Source organism: Sciurus carolinensis, chromosome 3, assembly GCF_902686445.1.
Source record: "Sciurus carolinensis chromosome 3, mSciCar1.2, whole genome shotgun sequence".
Taxonomy (NCBI): Eukaryota; Metazoa; Chordata; class Mammalia; order Rodentia; family Sciuridae; genus Sciurus; species Sciurus carolinensis.
The window spans coordinates 34,810,182-34,826,003 of NC_062215.1; the positions used below are offsets into that span (position 1 = coordinate 34,810,182).

Here is a 15,822-nt window from a genome sequence, read left to right on the forward strand (position 1 = left end):
CAGGTATCCCATAGTTTTCCTTAGACTAACTGAAATATTTTGTGCAAGAAGGCAGTTAGGATGTATATAAATATTTTCCTTACTAGCCAGATGAAACATATATTTTTATGCAAATAATGTACTTTGTGCTTCGAGTCTATTAAATAAGATACATTTTGAGTTTTTAAAACATAACTGAGAATTCAGTTTTCAGGTTTGAGAATTTCCATAGAGTTTTATGTGAAGGACTAATAGTAATGGTTTATGAACAATGCAGCAATAAAGATACGATAATTGTCAAGATCTTTTTAATGATAAGAGTATGTATAGTGTTTGGTATGTGTGTTTTGAACATTTTTCAGTATAATATTCAGTCTCATAATTAGTACAAATAAGTTATTTAAATTGTTCTGAGAATTTTATTTTCTGGTAGTAAAAGGTAATGATTGAAACTTAATTTTTAGTTCCTACTTGCTCAGTTTATACACAGTTGCTACTCTAGTATGGTTTTACTGCATGATATTTCTGGGAGATATATAGTTTGTAAATTAGTTTGCTACCATATTGCATCTAATTTTGTTTTGTTTGTGTGTATGTATTTTTGCAGTGCTGGGGATTTAACCAAGGGCCTTGCACATGCAAGGCAAGTTGTCTACCACTGAGCTGCATCCTCAGCCTTTTTATTTGTTTTTTATTTATTTGTTTATTGTACTGGGAATCTAACCCAGGGGCATTCTACCACTGAACTACACCCCTAGGCCTTTTTCTATTTTTATTTTGAGACAAGACCTCACTAAGTTTCTGAGGCTGACCTCAAACTTGAGGTCCTCCCAACTCAGCCTCCTGAGTAGCTGGGATTACAGGCATGTACTACCACCCAGCTTATTTCCATTATTTCTTTAACTGCAATAAACCTTAAAACTATGTCTCTTAAAAGTGTTTTATTTTGATTATTTTAAATTTGATTATTTTAAACATGATAATAATTAGTCTTTACAAAATGACAAGAATAAGCAGCTTCTGAGAATTTTGAGCATGCCTTTTAAATGTTTATTTTCTGTTGATTAAGATGGAGCCCTGCTCATAGCAGTTTGTCGTGGTAAAGTGAGTGAGGGTCTGGATTTCTCAGATGACAATGCCCGTGCTGTCATAACAATAGGAATTCCTTTTCCAAATGTGAAAGATCTACAGGTAGGCCATCAAAGCCTTAAGAAGTTTTATCATAGAAATCATTGGTTTGTATGAAGTTAATTATACATTTTTCTTGTATCCTCATTTTATCTTTATGGAAAATCTGAAAAAGGTTTAGTAGAAAATGCTTATTTTATTTTTAATGTATACTGTTTTTTGTTCAATAAGAGTGATCCTAGGTCACAAGCACCAGTATCCCAGGGAACTTGATAGAGAATACAGATTTTTAGGCTGTATTCCAGAACAGCTGAATCAGAAATGCTTGATGTAGAGCCCCACAATTTCTGTTTGGTAAGCTCTTAGCTCTAGACTCATAGTCCTCCAAGAGAGTCTAGGATCCTCTCTCTAGTGCGCTGCCCTGCATATTTCACAATTTTAGCTGCACCATATTCTGATCTCTTCCACTTCGACTCAGTAACACCAATGTACTATGCTGGTACTTAAGTGTTGTGTGCTGTAGCCAGGAAATCACCCAAGTAGAGAGCTGAAAATAATGGCTCACAGAGGCTACAAGCTGGTTTCATGACTCAGTCCAAGCTGGAAGCCTTAGAATTAGGAGTATTGATGATGCAGTCTAAGGACAAGGGCCCGAGAGGCCCCCAAGGACTTACAAGTCTTAGAAATTCAAAGACCAAAGTACTGTGAAGTCTGATATCTAAAGGCAGTAGTAGCAGAAACCTGCCAGCTCTTGAAGAACCATATAGAGAAAGTTTTCCCCCTACTGCTTTTCCTCTCCCATTCTGGCCCTCAACTGGTTAGATAGTACTTATTATAGTTTAAATATTAGGTATCCTCCCAGAAGCTCATGTGTGAGACAATGCAGGGTTTACAGGTGAAATGATTGGGTTATGAGAGCCTTAACCCAATCAGCAAATTAATCCTCCTATAGGGATTAACTGAGGGGTAACTGAAGGCCAGGGGCTAAAGGGGTTTGCTCCCTTTGGGAATTATATTTTGTTGATCTTGCAAGTGAAGTCTCAGCTGCTTTCCTCTGCCACACTCTTCTGCCATTATGTTCTGCCTCACCTTGAACCCTGAGGAATGGAGCCAACTGTCTATAGACTGAGATCTCTAAAACTGTAAACCTCCAAATAAATTTTTCCTCCTTGAAAATTGTTCTTGTCAGGTCTTTTAGTCATAGCAGTGAAAAAACAGACTAAAACAGTGCCCATTCATGTTTAGGTCTGGTTTTTCCCACTCAATTTGCTGACCCACACACCTGTCTTCTCTAGAAATACCCTCCCAAACTCACTCAAGATAGTGATTTACCAATTCTCTAGGTATCTGTCAGACTAGTCAGAACCCAAAATTAACCATCACAGTTGATGTTACCTTTCACCGAAGAAGATATTCTGTAATTTCTTGTAGACATTTGAAGGTGCTAGCAATCTGAGACCAAAACTTGAGGTGTTCTTGCCATTGAAGTGACTCATTGTATATGACCTAGATCTTTCTTCCCTGGGTGCGACAAGTTAAGATATCATACCAAAATAGAAGTTCTTTCAGTAGGATGGTTATCTTCTTTATTAATACTTTTCTGGGTACTATGGATTATATAATTTTATTTACTTATTTTCTCTAAGTATAGCAATCTTTGGGTAACATTAACTATAATAAAGACCACAAGCTACTACTCCTCCCATAACCTCTGGACCTCTTCAGAACTTCTGAAAGTCCTCAGGAGGTGTGTCACTTAACAGTTCATAATGTAATCCTTTCAGCCTCTACTGTCTTTGGTGGCTTCTACTACATTTCTCCAACTACCAGTGCTACCACTAAGGGTGCTGCCACATGAGGGCCTACGACTCCTATTCTAAAATGTCTTACTCTGCCTTGACTGCTACTTACTTACTGCTACTGATGGAACAGTTCACATCTATTCTAGAAAACTATTGCATCAACTGCATTTATTAGTGCTGCATTTCACACAAGCTGAGTGCTTCTGATGGCACTGTTATTGACACTGGTACTGCTGCTGTATGAGGTCTTATCATTTTACCCTGTTTCCACATTATTGCATTATTGCTGCTTTGTTAAAGTGGAAGAATTCCTTTCCCTCTTTATATTATGTGTTTTTCCAATATCTTAAATAGACATCTTTTTCCTCTAAAACTACTTTTTGTTTTTGCTAATATTCCTTCTACTTCTCGAATCTGTATGTAAGTTCTTTTTTTTTTAATAATTTGTTTTTATTTAGTTTGTTAGTTGTAAATGGACATAATACCTTTGTTTCATTTTATTATTTATTTTTACGTGGTGCTGAGGATCGAACCTCACATGTGCTAGGCAAACACTCCACCACTGAACCACAACCCCAGCCCTCTGTGTGAGTTCGTGAAAGCTGGAAAAGAAGATAAACTTTATGACTAATATTAGGCTATACCAGTATTACACTTGAAATAGTGAAGCTTGAAAGGATTCACATCAATCTTACAGTACCAATTACATCTGAGGAGGGATGATATTGGAGGAGGAGAAAGGAACGATACTGGAAATAGTTATCAAAGGGGACTTTAGCTTTTTCCATAATTTTTAATTTTAATTTATGAAGTTTTTACAAAAGCTTCAAGGAAACATGATGGGAGGGCTGGGTTGTAGCTCAGTGATAGAGCACTTATCTAGCATGTGTGAGGCACTGGGTTTGATTCTCAGCACCACATATAAATAAATAAATAAAAATAAAAGTCTATGAACAACTAGAAAATATTTTTTAAATAAAACATGGTGAGAATATTGTTATTCTTTGATTTTTGTTTTTCATTTTTTTTTACAAAAATTCTTAAAATTTAAAAGGTGTATTTATGAAAAAAAAATGTGACATTTTACCTTCTATTTTCTCCACTTTTACCTTATGGTAAAGGAAATTGCTCACTTTTCCCATGGTAAAGGAAATTGCCCACCTTATGTCAGCCAGGAAGCAGAGAGAGAGAGGTTGAAATGTGAGGGAAGGGTGGAAGGTTCCAATATCCCCTTCAAGGGCTGCCCCAGTGTCCTAACTTCCTCCCACTAGACCCCACTTAGACCCCACTTCTTAAAGATTCAGCTACCTCCCAACAGCATGACAGGCTGGTGACCAAACCTTTAACACATGGATCTTGGAGGACATTTATCCAAGATCAGTACTTTATCAGTACTTTCCTTAGAATAAATTCCTTCCAGGCAATATCTCAGTCTATCATCGAGGGCTGGGGGTGGGGGAGAGAAACAGGTCACCTGTCATGATCCTGCTTGTCATTGTTCTGCTAATCCAAGTCCTAGTGGCTCAAGTACATAAAATCACAAAACGTAAGTGTCATTGAATTCTAGCTAGAGAAGAAGAGGGTATTCTAAAGTTTTTCCCTAGTGCTTCCCAAAAAGTGCAAATATGTTGGACCCAAGAATAGTCCAAGCTGTAGGGTCAAGGGACAGGAAAAGAAAGAAATGCAAGGAAAGTGTATTTCTTGTTGCCATATGTCTAGATCAGTTCTTCCTGTATAACAGTTCTAAAATTCACTGACTTAAAACAATAATCATTTGTTATAGATCATACATTTGTGGAGTGGCTAAGGCAGAATAAGTTATTGATAATATTTATTTGTGTGCATCTATGAGATAGAAGAGAAATAGAAAACTTTCTTATTTTAATAAAATCCAATTTATCTTTTTGTTTGTTACCTATGCTTTTGGTATCATACTTGGAAACCATAAGCAAATCCAAGGTTATGAAATGTGCCCCTAATGTTTTCTTTGAAGAGTTTTAGTTTTATCTCTAGTTACTGATAGGAAAAGGTTTTTGCCATTTAGCAGTTTTCTGTGTATTATATGCTTTTCGTTCCTCAATTTCATCATTACCTGTTTTGTATTTTGTTGATTTATGGTATACTACAGATTGAATATACCAGAAATATTTCAGATTTGGGAGTTTTTCAAATTTTGAATTATTTGCACAGGCTTTACTGGTTATGTTATTAAAGAGAATGTCTTTACTACTCATGACTTCACTGAAAACTTAGGAGGCAGGTTGGTGAGAAAATAGGTTTATTCAGAACCAGCTTTGAGGAAGATAGAGGAGAACTTCCTGTCTCAAATCTCTCTGTCAATGGGGATCAAGGGGTTAGAAGACTTTTGTTTTATTGATTGATTGATTGATTGATTGTAGTACCGGAGATTAAACCCAGGTCCTTGCATATGCTAGGCAAGCACTCTGCCACTGAACTTCATGGATAACCTTTTTTAATTTTATTTTGAGACAGGTTCTCTCTAAGTTGCTTGGGCTAGCCTTGAACTTGAGACCCCCCTGCCTCAGCCTTCCAAGTAGCTGGGATTACAGGCCTGTATCAAGGCACCCAGCTTGGAAAGCTTTTATAAGAGAAGGCAGAGTGGGACAAAAGACAGGAAATATACATTTGTAGATTTAACCTGACTATGTTAATCAGAAACAGGTCAGTCTCAGATTCCCTGGTGTCGGTCAGGCTTGGGGACAGCCCTTTCAACCTTTACTCTTGGTATGGGGAAATAAAGAATGCAGTAAAAGTTATCAGGAAGTTGCCCTTAATTTTAATGGGAGTCTGTTTCAGTCGAACACCCCTAATCCAAAATCTGAAATCTAAAATTTTCTAAACTCCAAAACTTTTTGAGTTTCATATTGTTGATCGAAACATTTCAGATTTTCACATTAGGGATCTTCAGCCTGAATTTCGATTCTCTTCTTTTTTGTGTACTTTTTAGTTATTTTGTCAGAGTTTATGTCGTGAATTATAACTATCATCTTAATCTCCATTCTTCCTATTTTATATTGTCACATTGTATCTTTATATGTGCAAATTAATATAAAATTATTTTTAAAAGGATATCATTTTATGTATTATCTTATTTAATTTTTAATTCATGGTTGAATGGAGGTTTGAAATAGCTTATTAAGACTACATTTGGGGGATCTGGGATGTAGTTCAGTGGTAGAGCGTTTGCCTGGCACATGTGAGGTACTGGGTTCGATCCTCAGCACCTCATAAAAATAAATAAATAAAATAAAGGTATTGTGTCTGTCTCCAACTAAAACAAATTTTTTTAATTTAAAAAAATAGATTACATTTGGTTTTGTGGTTTTAAAAAAAAAAAATGCCTCCATTCCTAAATTTAATTAAGGCACAGTAATAATAGTAATTATTGAGTAATCATGAACATGAATGGTAATACATATTGATGTGACTCATATAAGGGCAATCAGAGCCTGTGCAGTGGCACACACTTACAGTCCCAGTGGCTCGGGAGGGTGAACCAGGAGGATCATGTGTTCAAAGCCAGTCTTAGCAATGGTGAGGTGCTAAGAATTCAGTGAGACCCTGTCTGTAAATAAAATACAAAATAGGACTGGGGATGTGACTCAGTGACCCGGTGGCCCTGAGTTCAATCCCTGGTACCCCAACATTTAAAAAGTTAATAAAACAAAATAAATAAAAGGGCAATTAGTGTATTATAGTCTTAAGTTATTAAAGGAGTTGTATAAGAAAATACTCAATGCCAAATAACATCATATTTTATTTAATAAACAGTACAACCTAATAAACAGGGTGTATCTTATATCGATTATACTCTCTATCACTCTTTGTATTACTTTACTATTTCTGTGTAACAGATTATCACATAGTACCTTAAAACAACACACATTTATTAACTCCATGTGTCATGGATCTGGGCATGGCTGAGATGAGTCCTTTCTTCAGAGTTCCAGAAGGCTGCATTCTCATCTGGAGCTTGGAATCCTCTCTCAAGTTCATTCAGCTTATTATCAAATAATAATTCTGAATTATTATCCAAGTTAAGTTCCTTGTGGTTGTAGGACTGAGGTTCTTTATAACCCAGGACCTCTCTTGGCTCTAAGAAAGCTACTCAAAGTTCCTTGTCATGTGCCCTCCTCACCACTCTCTCTTGGCACAGTAGTTTACTTCCTCATGACCAACAGGATACCTTCTAGCACCAGTCAGCTAAGACAGGATCTTTTATAAGTTCTAATCATGAGAGTTACTTCCCATCCCTTTACCATATAACACAACCTAATTAATGGAGTGACTGTTCCGTACTGCTATATTCTGTTGGCTAGAAGGAAGTCAAGATTCTGCCCTCAGTCAAGGGAAGAGCATGTAAAGTGTCACCTTAGGATGTATCTGCCATCCTGTATTCTGTAAAAAGTGTTGGCAGACTAGTCTATTTCCATAAATGCCTCTTCCAAAACTATCCTTCAGCTTACTGGACTTTAAGCTAGAACTTTATAGTTTTCTTTAACATTAATATTCAGTTTAACATACAGAAATAATGAAATTTATTCATTAGCGAACATTTTAAATATTTTATATTATAGAAATGAAACAACCTATTTCAGCATTATTTTCCCCATTTCATTTTATTTCACATTTTTAAAGGTTCAGATCAGTGAGTTAGAAAGTGATTTGAGTGGGAAAAAGAAGGCAACGACATTAATTTTATGATACTCACTTTTTTCTTAAATTTAAGAAAGATTATGGAAGTAAAAATTAAACTACAGTTTAAAATGCTAACTTAAGACTTTAGAGTCTCAATAGCAGTTTGGCTTTTAGAGAAGCAGGAAAATGTATGTTTGAGCCAAAAATACGACTTCTTTGGCTGTGACCAGGATTTCCTCTTCCCACCTTGGGGACTAGAAAATAGAGGTAGGAAAATTTCATTTTGGAGCCAAGTGTGACTTGTTTAGTTCAAGTCATAATTTATTGCACATACCTTAGGGACCTGAAAATAAAGAAACCCACTATGAAATGTTGATAATGGGCCACTCTGAAGGGCAAGCATTAAGCTAACTTTCCCAGTGAGGATTTTTTTCTCTTCTACCTTTCCCAGATGCTTCTGATCATTCTATAAGAACATACTTAATCGTATAATAGTTAAAAAGAAAACTTTCTATGCACTAAAATGAAGTATTTGAGGGGCATGAGAGTGAACCAAGGCTTTTATATGACTGGATGTCAGTGGAAAAGTATAACTAAAAGAGAAGTTGTTTTCTTTTAATGCAATTAAGTCACAGTATAACAAGGCTGCCTTTTTAGTAAGTATTTAAAGCAAACCCTTTGGTCAATTACAACTACAAAAGCCTTCAACATTATGATTTAGTCATCCACATCTCAGATTGGTAACATGGACATAGTTTGTAAGATATGATAAAATATACTATTTAGATTTTAAAATGTCATTCTGTTTTATATTAAGATAGTACTTTGTGAAGTTTTGTACCTTTACTCCTCTGAGGAAAAATTAATAAACAAAGCATGTGGTTAAAACTTTTATAGATTAAAAATGTTGAAGTAGCATGTTAAAATTTTTATAATTGGTTTAATAAAATTTGATAGTAATATTCATTGTCAGAAGTGCTTTTACAATGATGAAAATGATTTATTCAGGTAATAAACTGCATTTTTTTAGCAGTATAATATGTTTAGTTTCCAAAATAATTTTCTTTTTTCAGTACTAGGGATTGAACCCAGGACCTCCTGCATGTTGGGCAAGTGCTCTGTCATTAAGCCACATCCCCACGCCCTAAAATAGATTTTATTTGGAAACTACTTAAAATTAAGATAGTAATCTAAATATCTATTTTAGTATTGGCCTATAAGAGCCATTTGAATTCCTTTTTTTTTTCTTCTTAATTTTGGAAGCTTCTTTTAGCTTTCAGTGTTCAAACTATTTGAATTTATTATTTTAATCAATCTTTTAAAATTACATTCATAACAATAAATAAGAAAATTCCATTCATGATTGAAGAACACAAGCATCTACTTTAATTTTGTTACATTAGTTATTGTCTCTAACAAATACACACTTATATAAATAGGTTTCCACACATTGTGAGCACTTTATAAGACACTATACAACAGGGTGCTTGCCCTAAAGATGACAGCATTAATAAACATACAGGACATATTAAACTAGTGCTTTCAAGTGTCAAAAAATTATCAGATGAGGGCAGTACTAGAGTTCTTAAATCTGACAGATTTTTTTATAAGGAGAATAAGTTTTCCTACATTATTTTGGTTGCTATGACAGTGGTATGAATATTCATAAAATGAATGGGGGAGGGGTGCAAAGGACTGTAATGATCAAACACAATTTCACTTTTTAAGTAGATTCATCTACCCTTTTAGAGTAGATTCATTTACTCCTTTAGAATTACTTTTCTATCATAATTATTTTAATGATCAAGCGTTTCAGTATGCATTTATTAATTCATTTAACAAACATTTACTGAGCCTAATTTGTACTAAATGCAGGAGATGTAAAAATGAACAACATGCTATCTCTATACAGTGTCTATACAGTGATGTCTGTAATTTAACATATAACATTGTCTTGGTGGAATAGAAACTAGTTGCTCAGATGCTTAGGAAAAATGAAGTTGATCACCACCTTTCACCTCCTCTACAGACATCAATTTATTTCTCTTGACTTGCCTAAAAGGGATGGAGGGGCCAGAAAGGTGAGCTATGAATCTTATCTACACTGGAATTTAAACATACACACTGGGCTGGGGATATAGCTCAGTTGGTAGAGTGCTTGCCTTGTAAGCACAAGGCCCTGGGTTCAATCCCCAGCACTGCAAAAAAAAAGGAAAAGAAAAACTACTCATAAACATACAAACATTTGATAAAGTGGAATGGGTTCATTAGAGACCAGATTACAACAAAACTATCCAGCTTCTAAGACTACTCAGAATAATGAAGCAACCTTTTTTTTTTTTTTTTCTAAATACCTGACTAGAAGTACAAAGTACTATTGTCGACTCTGGTAACACAGTGATATACTACACAGATTATAGCCCCTTGTCTCATAGAACTTACAGTCTAGCAAGGAATGTTCACATTAATGTAATAAACAATCACAGTTGTGATGAAGGCTATAAGAAAAGTCACAGGAACCATGAGAATGTTATAACAGGTCTTTATGGGTCAAGAAAGGCTTCCTGAGGAAGTGATATTTAAGCTGACACAGGAAAGAAGGCTGGGAGTTATGTAGGTGAACAGAAAGGATAAATAGTATTCTCAATAGAGAGAACAGCACATGCTAAGGCCCGAATGTGTGAAAGAGGATAGCAGTTTCCAGGAATTGAAAGAAGCTGAGTTAGAAAGTGAGTTGGAGACTGGCATGTGAATACAGACCAGGAGAGGTATTTAGGAGCCAAATCACTTAGAGCTCTTTATGCCATTTTCAGGATTTGGGAGTTTATTCTGAACTGTGGGAAACCAGATCCAGGAACAGAGCCTGAGGTCAGAGTGGAGTGGAGTTCTGGTTATAGTGTAGCATCTGATACAGAAACCCACCTGGATCTAGCCCCAATAATAACACATGGTTACCCAAGGGAAATGCTATGTATATAAACTTAAAGGACTGTAATACTAAACTGTTTAACATTTAGGAGTCCAGCAACTTGCTGTTAGAGTTGTTGGAAATACTTATACAAAATCAAAACTATGGGAGAAAAACCTTGTCACTTCTAAAACTCTAGAATAAGTTCAACTTCGATTACTTATACTTTTTTCCCTCCTTAGAAAATTTTTAATAACTTTAAAAAAACTTGGTTAAAAGTATTACTAAGTATATCTTGAAGTTCTAAAATTAAAAACTAGTTTGAATCTAAGTAAGCTGTCTAGGTTGACAACTTGTATATCTCCCTGGGCAGTGAAAAATGAGACAATAAAATGCTTAATTCCCATCCCTTCTGAAAAACGAACAAACACTACCAAAGCAGCAGCAGTACCTCAAAGGAAGCTATGGAATGTTTTTTGATTTTTGTCTTCTCTAAAAAGAATTCTTTTTCTTCAGAGCAGAATTTTGGTTGTAGATTTTCATCAGTTTTCTCTTCTAGGTACCCTCAAAGCTGACAGGGTGCAAACATGTGGATGGGCTTTGGATGTATTATGTCTCTTGTCTAGGTACCCTCAAAGCTGACAGGGTGCAAACATGTGGATGGGCTTTGGATGTATTATGTCACTTGTTTTTCCAACAATAGAGTTTTAAGGTCTCAGATAAACTGTGCTGTAGTAGACATCTCTGTTCAGCGTTTATAATACCGAAAGTTTGAAACTTTGAGAATGAATTCAGTTTATGCTTTCTAACTGTAGGGCAGATAACATCAATGTGCCAGGGAGACTAGTAAGCTGAACAACAAACAGCTCATAGTGTCTTTTCCTGTTGCATCAAATTTACCAGACTTGTGGCTTAAAATTACTTTACATCAGAGTATTTTAAGTTTGGCACTGTTGACACTTTGGACAGGATAATTCTCTGTCGTGAGGTCTGTCCTGTGCATTGTAGGACATTTAGAGGCATCTCTGGCCTTTATCTACTAGCTGCCAGGCCCCTTGCCTGCCATTTTTAACAGTCAAAAATATCTCTTTAGATATTGCAAATATCTTCTGATAGACAAATTTCTCTCAGTCGAGCATGACTGCTTTATACAGTAAGACATGCAAATATGTCATGAATTAAAATGAACTATATGCATTTATTTTAAAATTATTTTTTATCAAGTTGAAAAAAATCCACTAAAGCTTTTACTAAGAGTCTAATATATACTAATACAGTAGATGACTTCTTAAAATAACAATACCTTGGCTTCCACCCCATTCCCAGCCCCTGCTTCTGAGAGGGGTGGTTTTCACTTTTAGCTGTATTTACCTTCATATTTATTTTAATTTTAATTGGTTTTAGACATAATAACTTCCTATTTGAAATAAGGATTTCAGTTCACTCTACTTTTCCCTTATATCATTTGAATATAGTTATGTCATAATTTAAAAATTGTCTTATCAATATTACCATGATTATGAAAATACTATTAGCTGTAGTCAATTTCCTTCTTGTCTTGAACTGTTAGTAATACACTCCTCCACCCACCTTTCTTCTTTTTTTAGATCTTTCATCTTCATCTAAATCTGTCTCCTTCAAATAGATCTCACTACAATTTTTTTTATTAGACCTGTCAAAGAATATGTCATTTCTCTCTCTGTGGTCATCACTTCTTAAGCCTCTGATCTGCCATTTCAGTCAGGACTAATTTGCTCTTTAAGCCCATCTAAGGGTTGATATCCTGAATTTTTTTTACATTGCTATCATCCTAGGAATTTTATTTGCATACATTTTCTGCGTTAGATCACCCGTTTCCTGGATCTTGAATTTTCCCCATGTCTTGTTTACTTTTTTTCATTTTTTGTTTTTTTGGTTTTTTTCTTTTTTGCAGTGCTTGGGAATGAACCCAGGGTATCAAGCATGTTCTTTCCACTGTTCTATACCTATAGCCTTCTTATTTTTCTTATAAAAGATAAGGTCCTCCTGTGTTGCCCATCCGAGCCTCAAAGTTCCAATATTTCTGTCTCAGCCTCCCAAGTAGCTGAGATTATATTTGAACACCACTATATCCAGCCTACTCTTTGATCTTTGTGGTACACATCTTCTAACAGTTTCCTGAGTTAGTTCCTTATACTTCCATTTCCTGAGACTTTCTGGACTTCAGCAGGCCAAACTGGCTTATTTCCCAGAATAGTTCTGTAGGTACATCAGTTTAAACTTTCTCCTTTCTGCACATTTACCATTTGTCCATCTGCTTTTCATATATTGGGGATTGGAGTTAGATGTTTCTGAGTTTAATTGAAGTTGAAAATTGTTTCTCTTATCTTTTAATGGAGGGCAGTTTTTGAGAAGTAAGGGAAGAGGCAATTTTTTTTTAACTTCCTGAAACCAGAAGTCTTCATTACTTTCTAAGCTAAAGCATTAGCTTTTAAAGTGCTATGATTCCATATACCTTATTCTCACACTCCTATATGCATATTTGAGAAGCTCTGAATTTTATATTCCTGGAAATAATATTTTAAGTGTAGAAAGTACTAGTATAATTTTTAAATCAGATCTTACAGATAATTTGGGTGTAAATGGTAGAAAAGTAGAAATCTCTAATTGGACTGTGGAGGTAATAAACTGAGTTTTGACTGAGTTTTAAGTGTGATCTCAGTATTTTCTAATACTCATTTAATCTTTTTTCTAATGTACACACTTTCTCTTGCTGGTGTTTTAAAATGTTTGATCTTGCAAAATCTGAGCCTGAGCCCACTGTCATTGGAAATAACTTCTCCTTTCTACACCTGCCATTGCCACCAAACCTTTATTTTAGTCCCCCAGGGCCATCATGCTTATTATTACATCATCTGGCATCCACAATACTCTTCCATAAGAGACCTCGCCTTCTTCCAGAGCTGTATAGATGTGGGAATAGGTGTAGGTGTAGGTCTCTGGCTGCACTACTTATTCCCCTTAACAAAGCCTCTTAATATCAGCTCATTTTTTTAAACCTTACGGTGCTCCCCCCCTTTTTTTTATTGCTGGGGTGTTAAACCCAGGAAGTAAGATATTTGAATGAAACAATATTTAGACTAATGCAGGACTAATCATGCTGTCATTCTCATACGTCGTAAAAACCCTGATTTGGGGTGAATAGCATAAGATAAGGAACATATAGCCTACATAGTCCTATGACTTTTTTCTATATACATAAAACAGTATATTACAACAGAATGTAAAATCCACAAAACCCTGCACTGGGTTTCAGAAATATGAGATAAGTAATGACTTTCTAGCCTGCTTTCCCCTAATGTATGATGCTTTATACTGTGTCATGCTCATTGTCATTTATTCAGCCACCTCTATGAGTTATGGTTGGCAGGAATTATTTTCCTCTTTTTATGGAAGAAACTCAGAAAGCAAGCTATATATCAGTACTGTGGCCTATCCAAGGTCAAACCTGCTGAGTATCAAAGCCTTGACTTTAAACCATGTGCCTTTGCCAGTCGACTTCCTTTCTTCAAAATAGACCATGGCATGAATGTTGGCATTTTCTAGAGATGATAATTTAAGCATTTGCAGGTTTATCTGAGCAATATTTTAACACGGAGGGCCTAACTAAATTGCCACAAAGCCTATTGCTCTTTTTAAAAAATTTAAAGTTAACCCTTTGGAGAATAAGCATATTTTAAATTTCTTGCATGTCTCAAAGTATTAACTGTTCTTTTTAGTAAGAAATATTAATTTCTATTTTTGTCCCATGATTTTATAGTGACAGTTGGTTTTATAACAATAGAAAATTAAAATCTAATGCTCCATCCTCACTGAGATGTTTTTATGTCATTATTGTTGAAGCATTTACTCAGGAATGTTTAAATTTTACCCAATAAACTATTCTGGACAGTAGCCACAAGCCAACTTATTTTAACCAGTGAGATTGAATATGTGGAGACCAAAAGATAACTGACTTAAACATATATATATATAATTTTTTTTTTTTCTGTTCTCTTTCCCTCCCTCCTTCCCTTTCTTTCTGTGTGTGGTAGGCAATGAACCAGGGCCTTATGCATGCTGGAGCAGCCCTGTACTCCTGAGCCACACTCCCAATCCTATTTCTTAAATTTGAAATTTTCAGATATTTTTTCCCAGCACTGACAATTTATGACACAAAGCTTAACTTCACTAATCTTATTTGTTAAATAAGTATCTTAACCAAAGCAGTCTTAAAGCATGCATGAAATAAGCCATATTGTTGTTATTATGTCTTGATTCTTCTTTCTTGGTATATTATTTTGGTTAAGTCCTAATGTAACAGAAAGTGAGTACCAATTGAAAACTATTTCTAATATAATTTGTTTTTATTTTAAAAGTGATCCTGTCTTCTTAAATCTGGGCAGAAACCTTTTTCCCCTTCATTTAGAAAAAAATATGTACTATATTTGCTTAACTCACTGTCTTAGAAATCTTGGAAATATGCCAGATGAAATAAAACCAGCTACATTCCTTTTATCTAGCTAAATTATTTCACATATGAGATCTGATGCTGAATTTAGAATTCTAACTTGGAATTTATATTGTGATACAATGATAAAAGTGTTTACACTGTGGTGATATGGAGTAGTAAATGTCTCTAATGCACAGTCTCTGTCTTCCAGATTTGGTTAGCTATAAATGTTTAGGTTTTAGGCTCTGTACCTTGGCTAGAGTTAAAACTATTCTTCTTGAGTGTTTGCTAGACAAATGTGTTTATTTTTCTGAAGTAAAGTTTTCTTAATATTTTTAATTAATGAGCTTAGCTGGTTATTTGTTCTTTATTTTATTTCGACACTTGAACTTTTGTCTTCAAGCTTACATGAAAGAAAAAACTATATTCATCTAAGTAGATTGCTTTCAGGAAAGTATTTATTACTGAAATCATAGTACATATTTATCTGAAATGAGATAAAATCCACCATTTTTCATGTGAGGCAGAGGTAAAGTGAAGAGATGCATTTATAGTTTCAGTTCATATCTGTCACACCATTTATTTCTTCAGAAGCTACTTATAAAACTCCTAAAAGGCTACTTTTGCACAGAGCTATTTAAGACCAACACAGTTAGGTTTGACTGAAAGTTAAAAAAAAAAATCCACTGTTCAAAACTGTGACCTAAATTTGTTGTTGACATGTGGAATATAATATTTTTGATTACTTTATGTTGTCTATTACTGCTATAAGTAGTATGCTACTTGTACTGTTTCTAATAAAATTAAGACGTGGAGAATTTAAGGAACTAGGAATTTGTTCTCAAGTATATTATAATGGTAAAAATCAGAATACA

General features: G+C 34.8%; 1 protein-coding gene across 1 annotated transcript in view; it reads left to right on the forward strand.

Annotated features, from left to right (window-relative positions):
- Positions 1-15,822, forward strand: part of Brip1 (BRCA1 interacting helicase 1) — a 179,818-nt gene that overhangs the window by 131,157 nt on the left and 32,839 nt on the right. The window contains 1 exon segment of the mRNA XM_053743362.1: positions 1,049-1,170. Within this exon segment, the coding sequence (XP_053599337.1) occupies positions 1,049-1,170 (122 nt within the window).